General features: G+C 37.6%; 1 protein-coding gene across 1 annotated transcript in view; it reads left to right on the top strand.

The window, feature by feature from the left end:
- Positions 1-2,723: 2,723 nt before the first annotated feature.
- The window catches only part of SPATA9 (spermatogenesis associated 9), a 33,940-nt gene continuing 17,528 nt past the window's right edge, over positions 2,724-19,135 (top strand). The window contains exons 1-3 of the mRNA XM_022592598.3: positions 2,724-3,381; positions 3,535-3,623; positions 15,949-16,176. Coding sequence (XP_022448306.2) covers positions 3,321-3,381; positions 3,535-3,623; positions 15,949-16,176 — 378 coding nt within the window. The 5' untranslated portion in view covers positions 2,724-3,320. The remainder of the gene's footprint in view (positions 3,382-3,534; positions 3,624-15,948; positions 16,177-19,135) is intronic.

Here is a 19,135-nt window from a genome sequence, read left to right as displayed (position 1 = left end):
CTCTACTGCGTCATATATTTTCATTTACTCATGTTTTTATCAGTACTAAATCCATGAACTTGCTACACTTTTATTTTCTATCCTCAAATATATAGAATAATAGGCTGCAATTAACCTACTCAGTATTATCTAGCTAAAAAAGTGTAAAGAAAAATCAAAGACATGTTCTCTATTTGTGTATCTACTTGCTAGTTCTTACTGAGCTCATCTTGAATTAATTCAGTTAATTATTTAGGTTATGTCACTGTCATGGGTAAAATAAATTAAAATGTAGTGCTTTGTGTGTGGGGAAAAAAGTTTTCTTCCCATAGTGTTTGATAAACATTATGTGTGTGTATGTATATGTAATGTGTCTTGTTTTGCATTTACATATAATTTAATTGATTCCACAATGAATTTGTTAATGATAAAAATTTTCATCCTGCCTAAGACATAGGTAACAAATACGATTATATTCTTCCAGGAAATATTTTTGTAAAATTGTAAAAGCATTATCTACATATTGGGAATATAGCCTTGAGCCAACCAAAGACCCTGAGCTCATGAAGTTTATATTGTGATACAGGAAACAGACAACAACAAATCTGCTTCCCAGCTTCCTACCATCTAATGAACCTCAGCAGTTCCCAAAGTTCAGTAGCAATGCCAATGTTGTTAATTCTGTTCCCTGTGTGGCCTGTCATTTTACTGTAACTATTTGAGGACTTCCATCGGTCTTTTCATCCATTAATATGGTTGGGTACCATACTAATGGTATCCAACTGGAGTTGTAGAATATAGTTATTAAATAATTTTTAAGGAGAAGCAAAATGTTATATGTATTTTGAAACATCTTTGAAAATCTGTATTTACAAGATACATAGCAGGTATTTATTTTTCGTGGGAAAAAGATGGTTATTTACCTTACAGAAGAATTTATCTAGGGTTAGTTACTTTTAAAGAATAAGTTCCCTTAGTACATTTCAAATGATTCAATTTTCAAACATCCTACATACAAACTGCCTCAGATTCTTATTAGAATTTATTTTGTAAGTATGGAGCACTCAGTTATGAGTTGTAAAGAATAACAATTAAAGATAGCCATTGACATTATTTCATCTAACTTCATCTGTAATAATGTAAGATGTGTAAGGATATAGGTATAAGATATGATTAAATAAAAACCAAAACATTATCAGATATGGTCACAAATGTTAAGTGTGGCAAGGTGGAATTTTTTTTTTTTTTGCGGTACGCGGACCTCTCACTGTTGTGGCCTCTCCCGTTGTGGAGCACAGGCTCCGGACGCGCAGGCTCAGCGGCCATGGCTCACGGGCCCAGCCGCTCCGTGGCATGTGGGATCTTCCCAGACCAGGGCACGAACCCGTGTCCCCTGCATCGGCAAGCAGACCCTCAACCACTGCGCCACCAGGGAAGCCCAAGGTGGAATTTTTTTACTTATCACCCCCTGCCTTTTTCTACCATTCCCCATCCTGAGAGGGGGTCATTAAGAAAGAAAAGACAAAAAGAATTTTGTTAGAATAATTAACAAAGAGTCAGTTAAGCTTGAAGTGTGAGAAATATTAACATGATATGTTTTTCTTGTAGATTTGTTAGTTTTGTAGGATGCCTAGGAGGGTGAGAATGGATGAAAAGAAAACTGAGTGAAACAACTGGGAGCTAGGACATTGAGGGTGGGCAGATGGAAAAAAGAATTAGGGAGTTGATGGGAGTGGAGAACATAGAATAAGACCAGAGAGAGCAGATCCTAACAGGTGTTACTCTGGTAGACTCTGGTAGCCAAGTTATCTTAATAGGACGAATAAAGTTTTCATTTTCTTATAGGCTCCCAGTTTGTGTGTTCATCATTGTCTAATAATTCTTTCTGGCAATAGATTTCACTTTCCAAATGTTAGGTGTATAATTATCTTAAGCATTAGATTTATGATGGAGGAAAGCGGGATCTGTTAAGGTTCAGAGAGGTGGTTGTGCTGTGATGGAGAGTATTCTCAGGCAGATAAGGACTAAGGACAAAGTGAAAGCTGGGGATCTGGCAGGCTTCACAATCTAGAGGAATCCTTTGATGAACATTTCTCTTTCCTGGACAGTTCCCTAAATAGACCTCCAGCAGCCAGTTTTGTGCTTGCCGAAGAAATCCATCTAGCTGCAGTTAAATATAAAGGCTTCAAATTAAAATGGGATTTGAGGGCTTCCCTGGTAGCGCAGTGGTTAAGAATCTGCCTACCAATGCAGGGGACACGGGTTCGAGCCCTGACCCAGGAAGATCCCACATGCCGCGGAGCAGCTAAGCCCATGTGCCACAACTACTGAGCCTGTGCTCTACAGCCAAAGCAAGTAAGCCTATGCGCCACAACTACTGAGCCTGCACTCTAGAGCCTGCGAGCCACAACTGCTGAGCCTGTGTGCCACAACTACTGTAGCCCATGTGGCTAGAGCCCGTGCTCCCCAACAGTAGAAGCCACCGCAATGAGAAGCCCGCGCACTGCACCCAAGTATAGCCCCTGCTTGCTGCAACTAGAGAAAGCCGCACACAGCAACAAAGGCCCAATGCAGCCAAAAATAAATAAAATAAATAAATTTATTTTTTAAAAATAATAAATAAATAAAATGGGATTTGAGTTAACCAACTCAGCTCATCCACACTAAAATATAACCAGGTAGTCAATCAAGTCTGCATAATATGCAGTTCTTCCCATGTTTGATAAGAGGAGAATAATGGTCCTCTGAAGTGGGAGAGTGCTAGAAGAGACAAAGATGAAGAAGAAAAAAAGGTTGAGATTTTAAAGAAGGCAAACCAAAGACTTCACGATTTTGCCTGGGTCTGACCTAGTGATCCTCATTTGGGTGAAGGAAAAACAACCTGTTCAGAAGTCTTTCTGAGTTAACTGCTGGTGTTTCTTTTCCTCATGGCATCAAGTGTGAAGCATTTCTTTTAAAGCGTATGCCAGCTTTTTTCAAAGGGAGCTTTGTTCTCAGGTGATCCAGTAATTGAAGTATCACTGCAGAAATTGGGGCAAAATTCAATTCATATTGCAGAACTCCTTAGTGTGCTTCACTTTCCAATCCCATTTCTCCTCCCCTTGTGCCTCCAAACACACTCTTCCTGCTCACTGCCAGAGTGATTTCAGAGGATTCTGTAACAAGTTCTCAGAGGCCCATTGTGAAGTAACAAAGAATCCCTGCAGTGAGCTGCAGGTTCTGTCCTTGCCTGTGTTCCTGAGTGGAAGGCTGCCATCATCCCTCACTAATGGTAGAGTAGGACAAGCAGTGCCCAGGCCTGTAAGCTTGCCTCGAACTAGGAACCCAAGCAAGAACTCAACATGCCAGTCAAACCTGTTGGGTGGATATGTGGGCAGGTGTTGAAGAACTTCTCTGGAGGAAGTATGCACAGTCTTCCTGTAAAGGGGATATGGGTGTGGAAACTGGGAATTAAATCCCCAAGGTGGACCCAGTGTTCCATGATCTTTTAAATTATGTTTAGGGGATTTTTAGTTAAGCTTTTTTTTTTAACCCCCTAACTTCTTTTTGTCTTAGTCGAGGGGATCCAGAAAGCAATCATGGTCATTAAAGATAAGTTTAAAGATGAATTCCCTACCGTCCTAAGATTATCACAGTCTAATCAGGTAATGTGATTTTATAACTTTGAAAGGATTATAAAAAGTATATTGTATTTTTAGTACCAATTATTTAATTTGTGATTTTGAGATCAGTATTTTAAGCTTAGGAAAACATTACTTTCACCTCAGAAAAACACCATTTCAACTCTTACTCATTGCGAGGGGTATATGGAAAACAGAAGGACTGTGGACAAGGAAGTGAGGTAGAAAGATAAAGTTTAAGGACAGTCACTCTACCATTAGATTGGAAATCTAGAACTTTCTCGTAGATACAATTGCAATGTAGTTTACTTAAGATTTGCTTAATATAAAGTCAGAAAAATATCTAGATGTACTTTAAAATCTGTGGCAATTAAGTCAGTGAAAAAACATAATTGATATGTTATAACAATGGAAAGATAAATATGGCATGGGTGTGTGTTTTAATATGGAAAGAAAATAGTGATATCAATTTAAACAAAGTACATATGCATATGTTTTAAACATCTGTTGCAAAAAGGTTTTAGATATAATATTGGGAGTGGAAGGAGATAGGTAGAGAATCATAAAGACATTTAGTTAGGAAAAAGTAACATCTTGTTTAGGGGACACAGGTAACCTGATTTACTCAAAAGTACACAACTCGTTTTTTTAAAATATTTATTTGGCTAAACCGGGTCTTAGTTGGGGCATGTGGGATCTTTGTTGTGGCATGCAGGATCTTCGTTGTGGCATGCGAGATCTTCATTGTGGCACGTGGGATCTTTAGTTGCAACATGCAAACTCTTAGTTGTGGCATGTGGGGTCTAGTTTCCTGACCAGGGATCGAACCCGGGCCCCCTTGCATTGGAAGCACAGAGTCTTAGCCACTGGACCACCATGGAAGTCCCAAAAGTACGCAACTCTTAATGGGAAAGTGCTGTTTTAGTCATTTTGGCCACAGTTAGAATAGAATATGTTGTAAAGTTATATGGTACAGTAACAACTTACTTATCCAGAAATCAGACTTTTGGCAATGTCAACATGAGGAACATAGCTAAAACCTGGAAGTAAACAAAAAAGCGCTGTGAATAACATAGTAATCACAAAGTCTGTATATTTTATTCCAAAGGAGAGGTAGAGCTACCTTTAGCCATTCATCCAGATAACCAGGCATTAGACACTTAATAAATACTTTGCCTGGAACTGGGAAGAAGGAATACAGAGATGAAACAAGGCAGGGTTCCTTCAGTCAGTGAGCTTAATCTCATGGAGACACAGTCATAAACAAGTAATTGCCATGGAATATGGTAAGAGGCATATACAATTTAGAGGAAGGAATGACTCTACATAGGGTAGCCAGAGAAGACTTCATGGAGGAAAGATGCTTAGACTGGGTCTCAGAGGATGAATAAGGAAAAATATTCCAAAGGAAGCAGTGTCATGCCAATAAAGTATGAAACATCATAGCATGTTTCCAGAATATTAAGTAAATTTGAAAAAATGGCGTCCGTCGTGGGTCTAGACTTTAGGAATGGGTGATACTGAAATGTAACTATCTGGATGCACAGTGGTAAGGTGGTATCTAGGTGGTGGCTGGCTAAGTAGGAGAGGATAAGCCTTAAAAGCTCTAGAGGGCAAAATGTATTTTGTCATTCCATATCTTAACCTTGGTGTCTAGTTGCTTCCTCTTTTTGTATTCCCCTAGTCTTGGTATAAATTCTTTTGAAACGTGAGAGATTTTTCTTGGCTATGCTCTGGAGTATTAAGGAAAGAGATGCTTGGTCTAGGATGTAAAATGGTTAAGGCCAGCACAGTAGTGTCAGTAATTATTGAGAAAGCCTCAAGGTAAAGCCAAGGAAGCCTAGACCTGGAAAGCCCTGTTGTCCTTCCAAGTTGTGATTCTCCCACCATTGCCAACATTAGAGGAACTGGGTTTTATTTAATCGAAGTTGCAACTTTCTTTACAACTTCCTTCATCTCTTCCTACCCTCTGCATAGGCTCGTTATCACTAGAACCATAAGTATGCTTTATGTGAAATAGATTGATATTCTGATCCCCAAAGAAATCTAAGTTCCTATTTCCAAATCCCTGAAGTCGTTCACTTATAAGAACTATACCCCACCCAAGTGAAGAATATAAACATAAAGTTACTTTATTTCTCATTTTCAAAACCTTTACATTGTTCTTTTTCCACCATTTACTTTGAAGAAAGTGTTGCTGAGATTGGCAGGAAACCTGAGTATTTAGGGGATATTATAACACATTGAAGTTATTTGCTCTTCAAAAATAAATTATCCAGAAAACAATGCTAATACTCTGTTCTTAACTAGATTATTTTTAAAGGTCAGATTATAAATGTTGCAGATTTTATTATTTCTAGTGTGGCCCATAATTCCCAAACATACTGAAAAGAATGGTTTTAAGACTACTTAGAGGGCTTTATTAATTGGGTTGTATTTTAAATCTCTACGTTTTGTGATTGGCATTTAATTTTATTTATTTAGGAAAAAGCCATGTTGCTGGCCTGGAATAAAAAAAAAAAAGATTTAGAGATTTGGTGGGAGTGATGGTGGTGGAATTTTTATAGAGGAATACACCAAGAATACTGGTTAGTAAATAGTTCTTCATGGCTAAAGATTTTGAAGGACATTTTTTTTCTGGGGCTGGGGAAAGTTAATTTTAGAATTTTGACTTGAGGTCCTGGCTTCTGAGGTCTTGTACTCTCCACTCCCTCCCTTCCAAGCAGCCCAGACCCCAATACGCTCAGTATCCACATCTTTTAGTAAAAGTAACTTTTTAACGTTTACACTTGCAAATTGCAAATGATTTCCATATGAGGACTTTAAAATATTAAACTTTTAAATTTGAACGAATGAAAAGATGCATGCTACAATTAGGGAATTAAAATTTTTTAATTCAGATGATCTTTACTTGAATGAGAGAAATCTTTTATGGTAAATAGGGTCAATTTTGTGGGTTTTAATTATGAAAAGTGGTTTGTATTTTATTCTGTAATTATCTTGCACTTAACTGTATACTACAAAATTGAGGATTGTAGACAGAGCATAACAGAATCCATGCAAAATTTTGGCCTTTACATATGTAGATACATTTTTCTGAATTCTCTATGCTTTCTTTTTTTTTTTAAAACATGTGGGACAAAAACTGCTGGTGTTACCAAACCAGGTTTCTTTGTCCGACATGCAGAAAGCCTAATGCTGAGACGCTGAGGTTTGCAGCAGAGAAAGGGTTTATTCAAGAGGCAGCCAAGTGAGGAAACAGGAGAGCAAATCTCTGATCCACCTCCCCAAAGGCAAGGGGCTTGGATTGTTTGTGCATGAAGAGTATAGCGTAGTCAGAGAGGCCCGTGAAGGTGTTTGGAGGCAGGGAAAAGGTGAGGTAATGTCTGCTCTTTGCAGGCATATCTGAGTTACATGCTTCTTCACAGGATGTATGTTCAGAAAATGTGGGTGTTAGCATGATCTGGGGGTGGAACTTTTGGCCCTCAGATGTCAAAAGGTCACCCATTGCACACTTGAGCAGGCTCAGTTGAATGGTCAAGTGGTCTTGACCAGTTTGAACTGGGCAAGATTAGCTCCATGTTTCTGAAGCAGCCATTACTGTAGCGACCCATATGTCAGAGGTGTTATCTATAGGGGGTGGTTAAAGGAGTCTTGTGATATACAGTATTTGTCTAAGCTATGTGAAGCTTGGAAGGTACGCAATTTGCAGGAACAATTAAGGCAAGTTTGATCAGTGGAGGCAGATTACAAGCATAGGGCTTTTTAACAAGACTCTCCCTTATCTGCTCTTCTGTAAGACAAGCTAAAGAATTGCTGTCAGTCGCCAGTTTCTGTTAACCCTATGGGGCACAGGTTCAGAATGAGCTTTTTAACCTTGTGGGGCACGGTTTCACTGGGGATGCACCAGTGATGTCTGGAAATTACTTGTATTGGCATTGGGGTTTCTAAATATAATGAGAGTAGAACTGTAACTAGAGTGTTCTATAATTCAGTTGTATATTTGTCTTTGGTGAGTTGTTTCTTGTGGGACACTATCATTGTGAAAATTTGCAGAGCGCGTTGTGCACTGAAATCTTTCTGGGTAGTTTCTAATTTAATATTTGTTATATTTTTCCAATATTTATCTATACTAACTTGTTATATTTTTCTGATTTTTTCATTCATTCACTGAAATGAATATATTTATAGAGCACCCACTATGTACCAGACACTATTCTAGGCACTGGGGAAAGATCAGTGAGCCAGATGGATATAGAACACTGCTGCCGTAAAACTTATGTCCTAAAAAAAAAACCCAAACTTATATCCTAGTCAAATAGAAAACCAATAAACAAGGAAAATAAACTACATATTATATTAATGGTAGGTCTTAAGGGGAAGAAAGCATGTAGCAGAGAAAGGATATGAAGTAGGGGTAGGGATAGGGAGAACAATTGATGGGAAAGGTACCTGTGCCCCAAGAGGGTCTTAGTGAGAAAGTGATTCTTGAATTAAGACTTAAAGGAAGTATCCACCTCCTAGAGCAATGAAAATAAAAACAAAAATAAACAAATGGGATCTAATTAACACATTATTGACCCAGAGGATTTTTGCAGAAACTAACGCCTGTGGCCCTAATACGTCTCCCGTCAAAAGTGTGTTAAACTTAAAAGCTTTTGCACAGCAAAGGAAACCATAAACAAAACAAAACCCTCAGACTGGGAGAAAATATTTGCAAATGAAGCAACTGACAAGGGATTAATCTCCAAAATATACAAATAGCTCATGTAGCTCAATATCAAAAAAACAAACAACCCAATCAAAAAAGGGGGGAAGATCTAAATAGACATTTCTCCAAAGATGACATACAGATGGCCAAGAAGCACATGGAAAGATGTTCAACATCGCTAATTATTAGAGAAACGCAATTCAAAACTACAATGAGGTATTACCTCACACCAGTCAAAAAAAATCTACAAACAACAAATGCTGGAGAGGGTGTGAAGAAAAGGGAACCCTCCTACAGTGTTGGTGGGAATGTAAACTGGTACAGCCACTATGGAGAACAGTATGGAGGTTCCTTTAAAAACAAAAAATAGAACTACCATATGACCCAGAAATCCCACTCCTGGGCATATACCCGGAGAAAATCATAATACAAAAAGATACATGCACCCCAGTGTTCATTGCAGCACTATCTACAATAGCCAGGACATGAAAGCAACCTATGTCCATCAACAGAGGAATGGATAAAGAAGATGTGATACATATATACCACATGGAATATTACTTAGCAATAAAAAAAGAACAAAATAATGCCATCTGCAGCAACATGGATGGACGTAGACATTGTCATACTGAGTGAAGTAAGTCAGACACAGAAAGACAAATATATGATATTGCTTATATATGGAATCTAAAATAAAGGGGGAGTACAATTGAACTTACTTACAAAAATAGAAGTAGAGTCATGGATATAGAAAACAAACTTATGGTTACCAGGGGATAAGGGAGGGAGGAGGGATAAATTGTGAGATTGGGACTGACATATACACACAACTAAATATAAAATAGATAACTAATAGGAACCTACTGTATAGCACAGGGAACTCTACTCAATACTTTGTAATGGCCTATATGGAAAAAGAATCTAAAAAAAAAAAGAGTGGATATATGTATATGTATAACTGATTCACTTTGTACACCTGAAACTAATACATTATAAATCAACTATATTCCAATAAAAATTTAAAAAAGAAAAAGACTTGAAGGAATGAGGGAGCAAACCTTGGCGTCCTTGAGAATCAAATGGCATAGTTAGTTCAAAGTCCCTGAGATGGGAGTATATCTAACAAGTTCAATAAATAATGAAGGAGGAAAAGGGAGAGAAAAAGACTGTGAGGCCAGGGAGGTAAAGAAGAGGCAGCCTTTGTAGGACCTTGTAGACCATTGTATGTACTTTGGCTTTTACACTGAGTGCACCAGGAGGCCACTGAAGTGGTTGAGCAGAAAAGCAAGATCTGATGTGATCTAATTTTTAATTGTGTCTCTTTGGCTGATGTGTTGAGGAACAGAATGAAAGTAGGGAAGGGTGGAAGCAGGGAGGCCATTGATGAGGCTAATTTTCAAGTCTGGAGACGAGATGACAGTGGTATATAGATAAAGTGGACTGAGTGTTGGTACTGGGGCTAGTGAGGAGTGGTCAAATTCTGGGACTATTCAGAGAAAGAACTGAATAAGATTTGCTGACAGGCTGGTTTTATAGATGTACAGTAGTAAAAAGCTGGTGTTACTAGAAATTGGAGTTCAGCATTAAAACTGCTGATGATAGAAAAATGGGCATGGCTCTGGAAAAAAGAAAAGTAATGGGGAAAGCAGGATATATATTCAAAGAATGGAGCTCAAATAGAGAAACATGGAGCAGGATTCTTGAATAAATCTGATTAAATGATGCTAAGTTTGTTTTGGCAAATGGTCTTTAAGTACCTTTGTTTATCCCTGAGGTGTTGGTGGTGGTTGGGAGTTGGACTTTCTTTTCTGACATTTGCTGAGATGATGAACATATGACAAAAAATATCATCTGAATTTGCACCCTTTGCCACTGACTCCAGGATGTTTAGGCCAAGGGTCAAAAAATTAAAAAGGGAAAAAGAAGGAAATGAGGACTTCTTAATTTCAGTTCAACATTTAAATTTACACATATGGTTTGGTAGGAAAATACATGGCATAGAGAGTAGACAAAAAGGAAAAGCTGGTACCTCAGAGAGGAAAAACCTTTTATTTAAAAATTTTCTGTTAGAGCTAATTTAAAAAAATAACTCATTGAAAGTAAGAGTGAATTGGAACCATCATCATAAACTGGTGACTGTTTATTTAAAAAAGAAGAACGTCTCCTTCTGCATCTTAAGGAATGTAAGTAGCCTTTCCCTGCTGTCACCTTTGTATTCCCAGAGCCACGAAGAACCATTGACGATGCACCCCCAAGCCCAGATTTGGTTTCTAATATACTATTCTTCTTTAAAGCAATAATGGTCTTCTTGGGAACAAATTTATTTCATGTTTTGTGGCAGGGAAAATAAAAGGTGTCAGAAACATATTTTGTTGTTAGAAATAATTCTTTCAGTTATCTAGGAAAGTATCAAAAAAGGAAGGCATTTTAAAAGGGAAATGCAGTCGTCATATTGTAACCATTTAAGCATTAAAGGGAAACAAAAATATTAGTTAGGAACAAGTTGAGTCTGTTGGAAAAAGCCATAAACTCACGAGGATACTAAAATGAGAAAGATAACACAAAATGCGCTAAAGCATTATTATAATGCACTCGAATTTTTAAAAATATTGTCTATAATAAATGCTGTATTTTGGTGAACACGTTATATGAACCTTGCAGGAGAATTTTTATTAATAGATTATTTATTACAAATAGGCTTATTTTTCTACAGAGATAAAAATTTAGAATTTCTGAAAGAGAGGAAAGTTGAATGGATCAATCTAGTATAATGTTTGGGGGAATGCATCAATACTGGTTAATAGAAATACATGTGTAAAGTCAGTGAATCCAGGCCAACACGTACAGATCACTAAGATTTTGTGAAGGAACTCACAAAATCAGAAGAGGGAAACTACAGAATGTTGTTTTGCAACTGAAGAAATGAAGGGTCCCTAAAACACTGAATGACCACATAGACAAGGTTTCACTAAAGGTGGAACTGCACATATCCAACTCCTGTTTGCCCTGGCAATGTGGTCCTCACCTCTGGTTACAAATTATAATGAGAGAAAACACAGTACTGTCGGCCCTTGGTATCCAGGGATTCAACCAACCTGTGATTGAAAAAAATTCCAGAAAGTTCCAAAAAGCAAAACTTAAGTTTGTTGATTTACATAGCACTTACATTGTATGAGAGTTTATAAGTAATCTAGAGATGATTTAAAGTATAAAGGAGGATATGCATAGGCTATACGCAAATACTATGCCATTTTATATAAAGAACTTAAGCATCCACGGATTTTGGTATCTTCAGGGGTTCTGGAACTAACTAATCCACATGGAATGCCTAGGGACAACTGTAAATTGTAATCAGAGGTAAAACCAAACTTATTCCAGCTGCTCCACCTTGAGGAGGAGTTAGGAGGAAGAGTCAGTGCAGCAAAGCATAACGTCACAAGAGAAATTGAATCTGTATGTGCAGGAACTTTGGATACTGCAGACAATGTGGTTTCTCTTCAAGGTGTGCATGCAACCAGCTTAGATATATCAAGTGATTGCACCTGTGTGTTCTTTTCACTTGTTCTACCTACCATGTAACTGCTTGTAAGGATTGCTGTGCTCTAAAGTGGCTTGAAATTATAGCAACTGTAGCAGCCCACAACTTAGTCCATCCTCTACTGTTCTACTGACGAGGAGGGTTGAGACCACAGGTGGGCTACTGGGACTTTTTTGCTAAAGTTAATAGATTAAGCCACGGTAGGACACCAGGTGTTGCAGAAGTACATCTTCATTGACAGGCTAGAACAGCTTTTGGTTATCTCCACTGACAAATGCTGAAGAGTAAGAGAAGTACTGAACTTTGATGACAAAAACAGCACTAATAAAATTATGACTTCAGGATAAAAGTTGAGGCATTTAAAATAAATATACAGCATGTTAGCTCTTAACCAAATATATGATGCTTATTGTAGACAAAAAAATCCAAAATATGTTTTGCACTTATATATTTGTACTCAATAATTAAATGAGATTCAAAGTTGCTTCTTTGTGTTATTAACCAACTCTTTCCCCCAAGTTATGTACTGAAAAGCCAGAATAGCTCATAAAATTACTTAAATGAATAATGGAAATTATACTTGTCTGTTGCCTGGAATGCAGTCTAACCTGTGGTTCACTTTCTGCTAGAAAAGAGAAAGAACTACATGTCCTGTGTTTTAGAAATGCCAGAAATTTTTCCTGTCAGAGTGCTCATAGAAGATTTGAAGTTTTCAGAACTACAAGTTTTGTAAGCTTGTGGATTAGTATATAGGGTTTTTGTTTCATTTTTCTTTAAACAGTACAATGCAGTGTGTATATATGCTATATTTTAACATTAAAAAATTTAAAGTAAATTGTACATTATGTATATATGCTATATTTTATATATGAGGCTGTCCACCCTCACCACTTTTATTCAATGTAGTTTTGGAAGTCCTAGCCACAGCTACCAGAGAAGGAAAAAAAATCAAAGGAATCCAAATTGGAAAGGAAGAACTAAAACTGTCACTGTTTGCAGATGACATGATACTGTACATAGAAAATCCTAAAGATGCCACCAGAAAACTACTAGAGCTCATCAATGAATTTGGTAAAGTTGCAGGATACAAAAGTAATATTTAAAAATCTGTTGCATTTCTATACACTAACAACAGACTGTCAGAAAGAGAAGTTAAGGAAACAATCCCATTTACCATTGCATCAAAAAGAATAAAATACCTAGGAATAAACCTACCTGTGGAGGCAAAAGACCTGTACTTGGAAAACTATAAGACACTAATGAAAGAAATTGAAGACACACAAACAGATGGAGAGGTATACCATATTCTTGGATTGGAAGAATTAGTATTGTTAAAATGACCATACCACCCAAGGCAATCTGCAGATTCAGTGCAATGCATATCAAAGTATCAATGGCATTTTTCACAGAACTAGAACAAATAATTTTAAAGTTTATATGGAAACACAGAAGACCCCAAATAGCCAAAGCAATCTTGAGAAAGAAGAACAGACTGGAGGAATCAGGCTCCTGGACTTCAGATTATACTACAAAGCTATACTAATCAAAACAGTATGGTACTGGCACAGAAACAGACACATTGATCAATGGAATGGAATAGAGAGCCCAGAAATAAACCCACACACTTATGGTTAATTAATCTGTGACAAAGGAGGCAAGAATATACAATGGAGAAAAGACAGTCTCTTCAATAAGCTGTGCTGGGAAAACTGAACAGCTACTTGTAAAAGAATTAAATTAGAATGTTCTCTAGCACCACATACAAAAATAAACTCAGAATGGATTAAAGACCTAAATGTAAGACTGGATACTATAAAATTCCTGGAGGAAAACATAGGCAGAACACTCTTTGACATAAATAGCAGCAATATTTTTTTTTGATCCATCTCCTAAAAAGCAAAAATAAACAAATGGGACCTAATTATACTTAAAATCTTTTGCACAGCAAAGGAAACCATTGACTAAACAAAAAGACAACCTACTGAATGGGAGAAGATATTTGCAAATGATATGACTGGTAAGGGGTAATGTCCAACATATATAAACAGCTCATACAACTCAACATTTAAAAATCCAACAACCTGATTAAAAAATTGGCAGAAGAACTGAACAGACATTTTTCTAAAGAGGAAATGCAGATTGCCAACAGGCACATGAAAAGATGCTCAACATTGCTAATCATCAGGGAAATGCAAATCAGAACCACAATGAGATATCATCTCACACCTGTCAGAATGGCTATCATCAAAAAGAACACAAATAAATGTTAGTGAGGGTGTGGAGAAAAAGGAACCCTCCTACACTGTGGTTGGGAATGTAAATTGGCGTAGCCACTATGGAAAACAGTATGGAGATTTCTCAAAGAAAACTAAAAATAGAACTATCATATGACCCAGCAATCAGACTCCTGTGTATATATACAAAAAATCAAAAACACCAATTCGAAAAGATACATGCACCCCAATGTTCATAGCAACATTATTTACAATTGCCAAGATATGGAAGCAACCTAAGTGTCCATCAACAGATGAATGGATAAAGAAGATGTGGTGTATATATACAATGGAATATTAGCCATAAAAAATAATGAAATTTTGCAATTTGCAGCAAAATGGGTGGACTTGGAGGGCATTAAAATGAAATAAGTCAGACAGAGAAAGACAAATACTGTATGTTATCACTTATATGTGGAATCTAAAAAATACAACAAACTAGTGAATAAAACAAAAAAGAAGCAGACTCACAGATATAGAGAATGACCTAGTGGTTACCAGTGGGGAGAGGGAAGGGGGGGTAACATAAGGTTAGGGGATTGGAAAAAAGGGGTTATTATGGGATTATATGAAATCATGTATGTTAAACTTCTGAAAATTGTAAAGCACTGTAGAATTTAAAGAACTTTTCATTCAATTAAAAAAAACAGATGTCTCAAGTTAATGAATTTAGCACTTTTCTATGTATGGGAAGAAGCAAGAGTCTGGGATCGTTAAAATCATTCCTTTGATATGCACCTTAACTAATAAAAATTTTTTTAAGTAAATTGTACATTATGTATTATGTATATATGCTATATTTTATCATTTAAAAATTTTAAAGTAATCTGGGAAACTATTTGTAACAGTTTTGAATAAGAATTATTATTTGAACAATTCAAACACTGAATGATATTTGAATACGAATTGTTTACTTTTGGGACTTCCCTGGTGGTGCAGTGGTTAAGACTCTGAGCTCCCAGTGCAGGGGGCCAGGGTTTGATCCCTGGTCAGGGAACTAGGTCCCACATTCATGCTGCAACTAAGAGTTCACATGCCACAACTAAGGAGCCCATGTGCCTCAACTGAGGAGCCAGAGAGCTGCAACTAAGGAGCCTGTGAGCCACAACTAAGGAGCCCATGTGCCACAACTAAGGAGCCCACCTGCACAACTAAGATCCAGTGCAACCAAATAAATAAATATTTTTTTAAAAGATTGTTTACTTTTGAAAGAGCTCTTTAAAAAAAAAATCAATGCAAAAAGATGAATCCAGAGAGAAAAATGAAAAATTTATATCTCTAGGCTACTAACTTAATTCTGGATATTTATCCTAAGGAAAAAATCATATATTCATATAAATATTTAAATACCTGGGGTGGGGCCAATGAATTGTAAGGAGGGTGGGAGATAATTATTGGACACTTAGTATCAGGCACAGTGTACAGTTATGTGGTACTTGTCTCTGCCTGAAGTAGATTTTAAAAATGCACTGGAAACAAATGGGTGGTTGCTGGTAGGGTGAGGGGGAATGGAGGGAGGGAGCAGTGTGAGTGAAACAGGTGAAGGGGATTAAGAGGTACAAATCTCCAGTTCTATAATAAGTAATGGGAATGCAATATACAGCATAAGGAAGATGATCAATAATATTGTAATAACTTTGTATGGAGACAGATGGTTACTAGACTTGTGATATTCATTTCATACTGTTTGCAAATGTCAAATTATATAGTATACCTGAGACTAACAATACTGTACACCAACTATATTTCAAATAAAAAAATTTTTAATAAATAAATACTGCACTGGAGAATCACACATCAGTCACTTTTCAAAGGCTTATTTTCCAGAAAAGAGAACCCATGCAAAAAACATCCAAAATCAGAATGGCTGTTGCTTTAGCCAAGATCAACCGAGGAACATTAATTCCAGGATTAAACAGCATATCCAGATCCTCCAAATCAGTTGCCAGACTTCTGCAGCCTCAGCTTGCTTGCAGACCTTTAGAGTTAAGGGACATATCTCATCGTCTGCTCAAGGAAGTTAATGCACCAAAGCAACCCCTATATAACATGCAGGTAAGTAAATATTGCATTTGCACAGGCTATGGATCTTTTTTTAGGAAGTATTTTGAAATTGTAAGATTTGGAAAATGAAAATGTAGCACATTTGGTTGTCCTACATGTAAAACAAGAATAGTTGGATAAGAGAAATAAATAGATGGGCCTTTTTTCAGTATAGTATATTCTCTTGTTTAAATAAATGTGAAAAAGGAAGTAATGCAGACTTTTTTCTCCCTTGTTATTTGATTGAACTAAATGAAACTATCAATTTCAAATGGTTCAACCTAAATATAAGCATGCAAATTACCACCTATGTCAAATCTGAAAGAAATTCTACAACAAGCCTTAAAAATGATTGTGCTTTGTGTCCTTTTCCCCATAACCTTGTTATGTTTCCAAGATAATCTTTGACATAACATATTGAGTATATTTAGCTATAAACTCATTTCGATAGACCTGTCAGTGTCCAGGTCTATTTCAAATATGTGTTCTATGTTGTTTTATTGAGGTCCTATTATATTTTGTCAAAGTTTTTCAGGACCAGTTTCTTTTTTTCTGAACTTTATGGCACAGAACTCTGGGTTTTTCAATCTGGGCATTATTCAAAGCATTCCTTTGTTGAAGGGAGAGGTAAGCCAGAAAGGAGATGTATTAGTTCTTGTACTCGAACAATCCAGAGTTGAGAACGTTTCAGGCATAGCTGGATATAGGTACTCAAATGATACCTTCAGGATCCTGTTTCTTTTACTGATCTCTTGGCTTTGCTATCTCTGTGTTGACTCCATTCATAGACTGACTTTCCCCTCGTGGTCACAAGATGATTTGCAATTGTTCCCAGGCTACATCCTTCCAGGTTCAATTACAGCAGAAAAGAATGAGTCCTTGACCCAGCATTCCTGGCCAAGTCCTGAGGTTCACTCTAAGAGAATAGCTTACCTCTAAACCAGGGAAATGGGGGTGCATTGATTGGCCTAGGACTTGATTACCTGCTTCATTTCTAGAGTAGGGGTTGGAGCCCCATCCAGACAACATGACTTAAGAATGGGGAAAGGATGAATCCTCAAACAAAAATCTGTGTTGTTTTAAGAATATGAGAAAATAGATGATGGGTCGCTAAAATAAATGAAATATTCAGTATATAGGAATCTGTTTTTAATCAAAGATTTTGACATTTCCAGAAATCATCAGATATTTCAATTATGAGTTGCCTGAGACAACATTATGAGTTGCCTGAGACAACATTTATAAAAGGCACCTTTATAATACCTGATGTTTGAGAAAGTAAAAAATGGTTACTGTTTGTTAACCATTGGATTTCTGAGCACTATTAAGGCTTATTCCTTTAGATCATCAAAAAGAAACATAGCTGAACTGTATTATTTTAAATTCCCAATGAAATGTCTTTCTGAATCTAATGTTTTGCCTTGCTGTTTCTTTCCTTGCATTGTTAGACCCATAGTTTTCATAGAGAGTTGATGTAAGAAGTGTCCTTTGAAGAATATTTCTGTATTTATTATGAAATTATGTTTAAAGACACTGTCCATTATTGTTATTCAGAGTCTTTCTTTTTTCTCCTCTTTGCTAAGTTAAAACTGTGAAGGAGCTGAGATTTTACGCTATTTATGAGCTAACAAGTTAGTTTGCCACAGTTATAGAAATACACAGGCACACACACTGACAGAAGAGACAAGCAAAAGCAGCAGCCAGAGCAGTGTCTTGTGTCAGTTCCCACAGGGCAATGTGGTGACAGCCAGATGTTAACTATGCGTGTATTAAGTTGCATTGCAGGAGAGGAACCTTGAAATCAGGAGACTCATCTTTTTATAGGGATCCTGGCACATCTGCCCAGCATCCGAGAGAGAAGCGGGGCGGGGGGGGGAGGGAGAGGGGGAGAGAGAGAGAGAGAGAGAGAGAGAAGAGAGGAGAGAGAGAGAGAGAGAGAGAGGAGAGAGAGAGAGAGAAACAAATGTTTCTGGAGGGTAAGGAGAAGGTTTTATCTTTAGTGCCCTGTGACATATCTTGGGAAGTACATCTCTAGATCTCTCCAAAGGAATATACTTTCTCTAGCTTACAAAGCTGTTTGCTATTCATCCATATCAGAAGGCCCAATCTGCACAGCTGGGGGTCCCCAACCCAGTTGGGAACCGGGCTGCACAGCAGGAGGTGAGCGGCGGGTGAGCAAGCGAAGCCTCATCTGTATTTACAGCCGCTCCCCATCGCTCGCATTACCACCTGAGCTCTGCCTCCTGTCAGATCAGTGGCGGCATTAGATTCTCATAGGAGCGTGAACCCTACTGTGGACTGCGCATACGAGGGATTTAAGTTGCGTGCTCCTTATGAGAATCTAATGCCTGATGGTCTGAGGTGGAGCTGAGGAGGTGTTGCCAGTGCTGGCAGTGGCTGCAAATAACAGATTATCATTAGCAGAGAGGTTTGACTGCACAGAGACCATAATAAATCAGTTGCTTGTTGACTCATTTCAAAACCCTATCAATGGGGCTTCCCTGGTGGCGCAGTGGTTAAGAATCTGCCTGCCAATGCAGGGGCACAGGTTCGAGCCCTGGTCCAGGAAGATGCCACATGCTGCGGAGCAACTAAGTCCGCGAGCCACAGCTACAGAAGCCTGTGCACCTAGAGCCTGTGCTCCACAACAAGAAAAGCCACCACAGTGAGAAGCCTGCACACTGCAATGAAGAGTAGCCCCTGCTCACCACAACTAGAGAAAGCCCGAGTGCAGCAATGAAGACCCAACGCAGCAAAAAATAAAATAAATAAATTAAACAAACCAAAAACCCTATCAGTGAGTGGCAAGTGAAAACAAGCTCAGGGCTCCCACTGATTCTGCATTGTGGTGAGTTGTATAATTATTTCATTATATATTACAATGTAATAATAATAGAAATAAAGTGCACAATAAATGTAATGCACTTGAATCATCCGGAAACCATTGGCACCCACCCCTGGTCCATGGAAA

The sequence above is a fragment of the Delphinapterus leucas genome, chromosome 3 (assembly GCF_059928025.1).
Source record: "Delphinapterus leucas isolate spDelLeu-1000000601 "Yukka" chromosome 3, BTC_Dleu_Yukka2, whole genome shotgun sequence".
NCBI lineage: Eukaryota > Metazoa > Chordata > Mammalia > Artiodactyla > Monodontidae > Delphinapterus > Delphinapterus leucas.
This window is presented reverse-complemented; position numbering and strand designations above follow the sequence as displayed.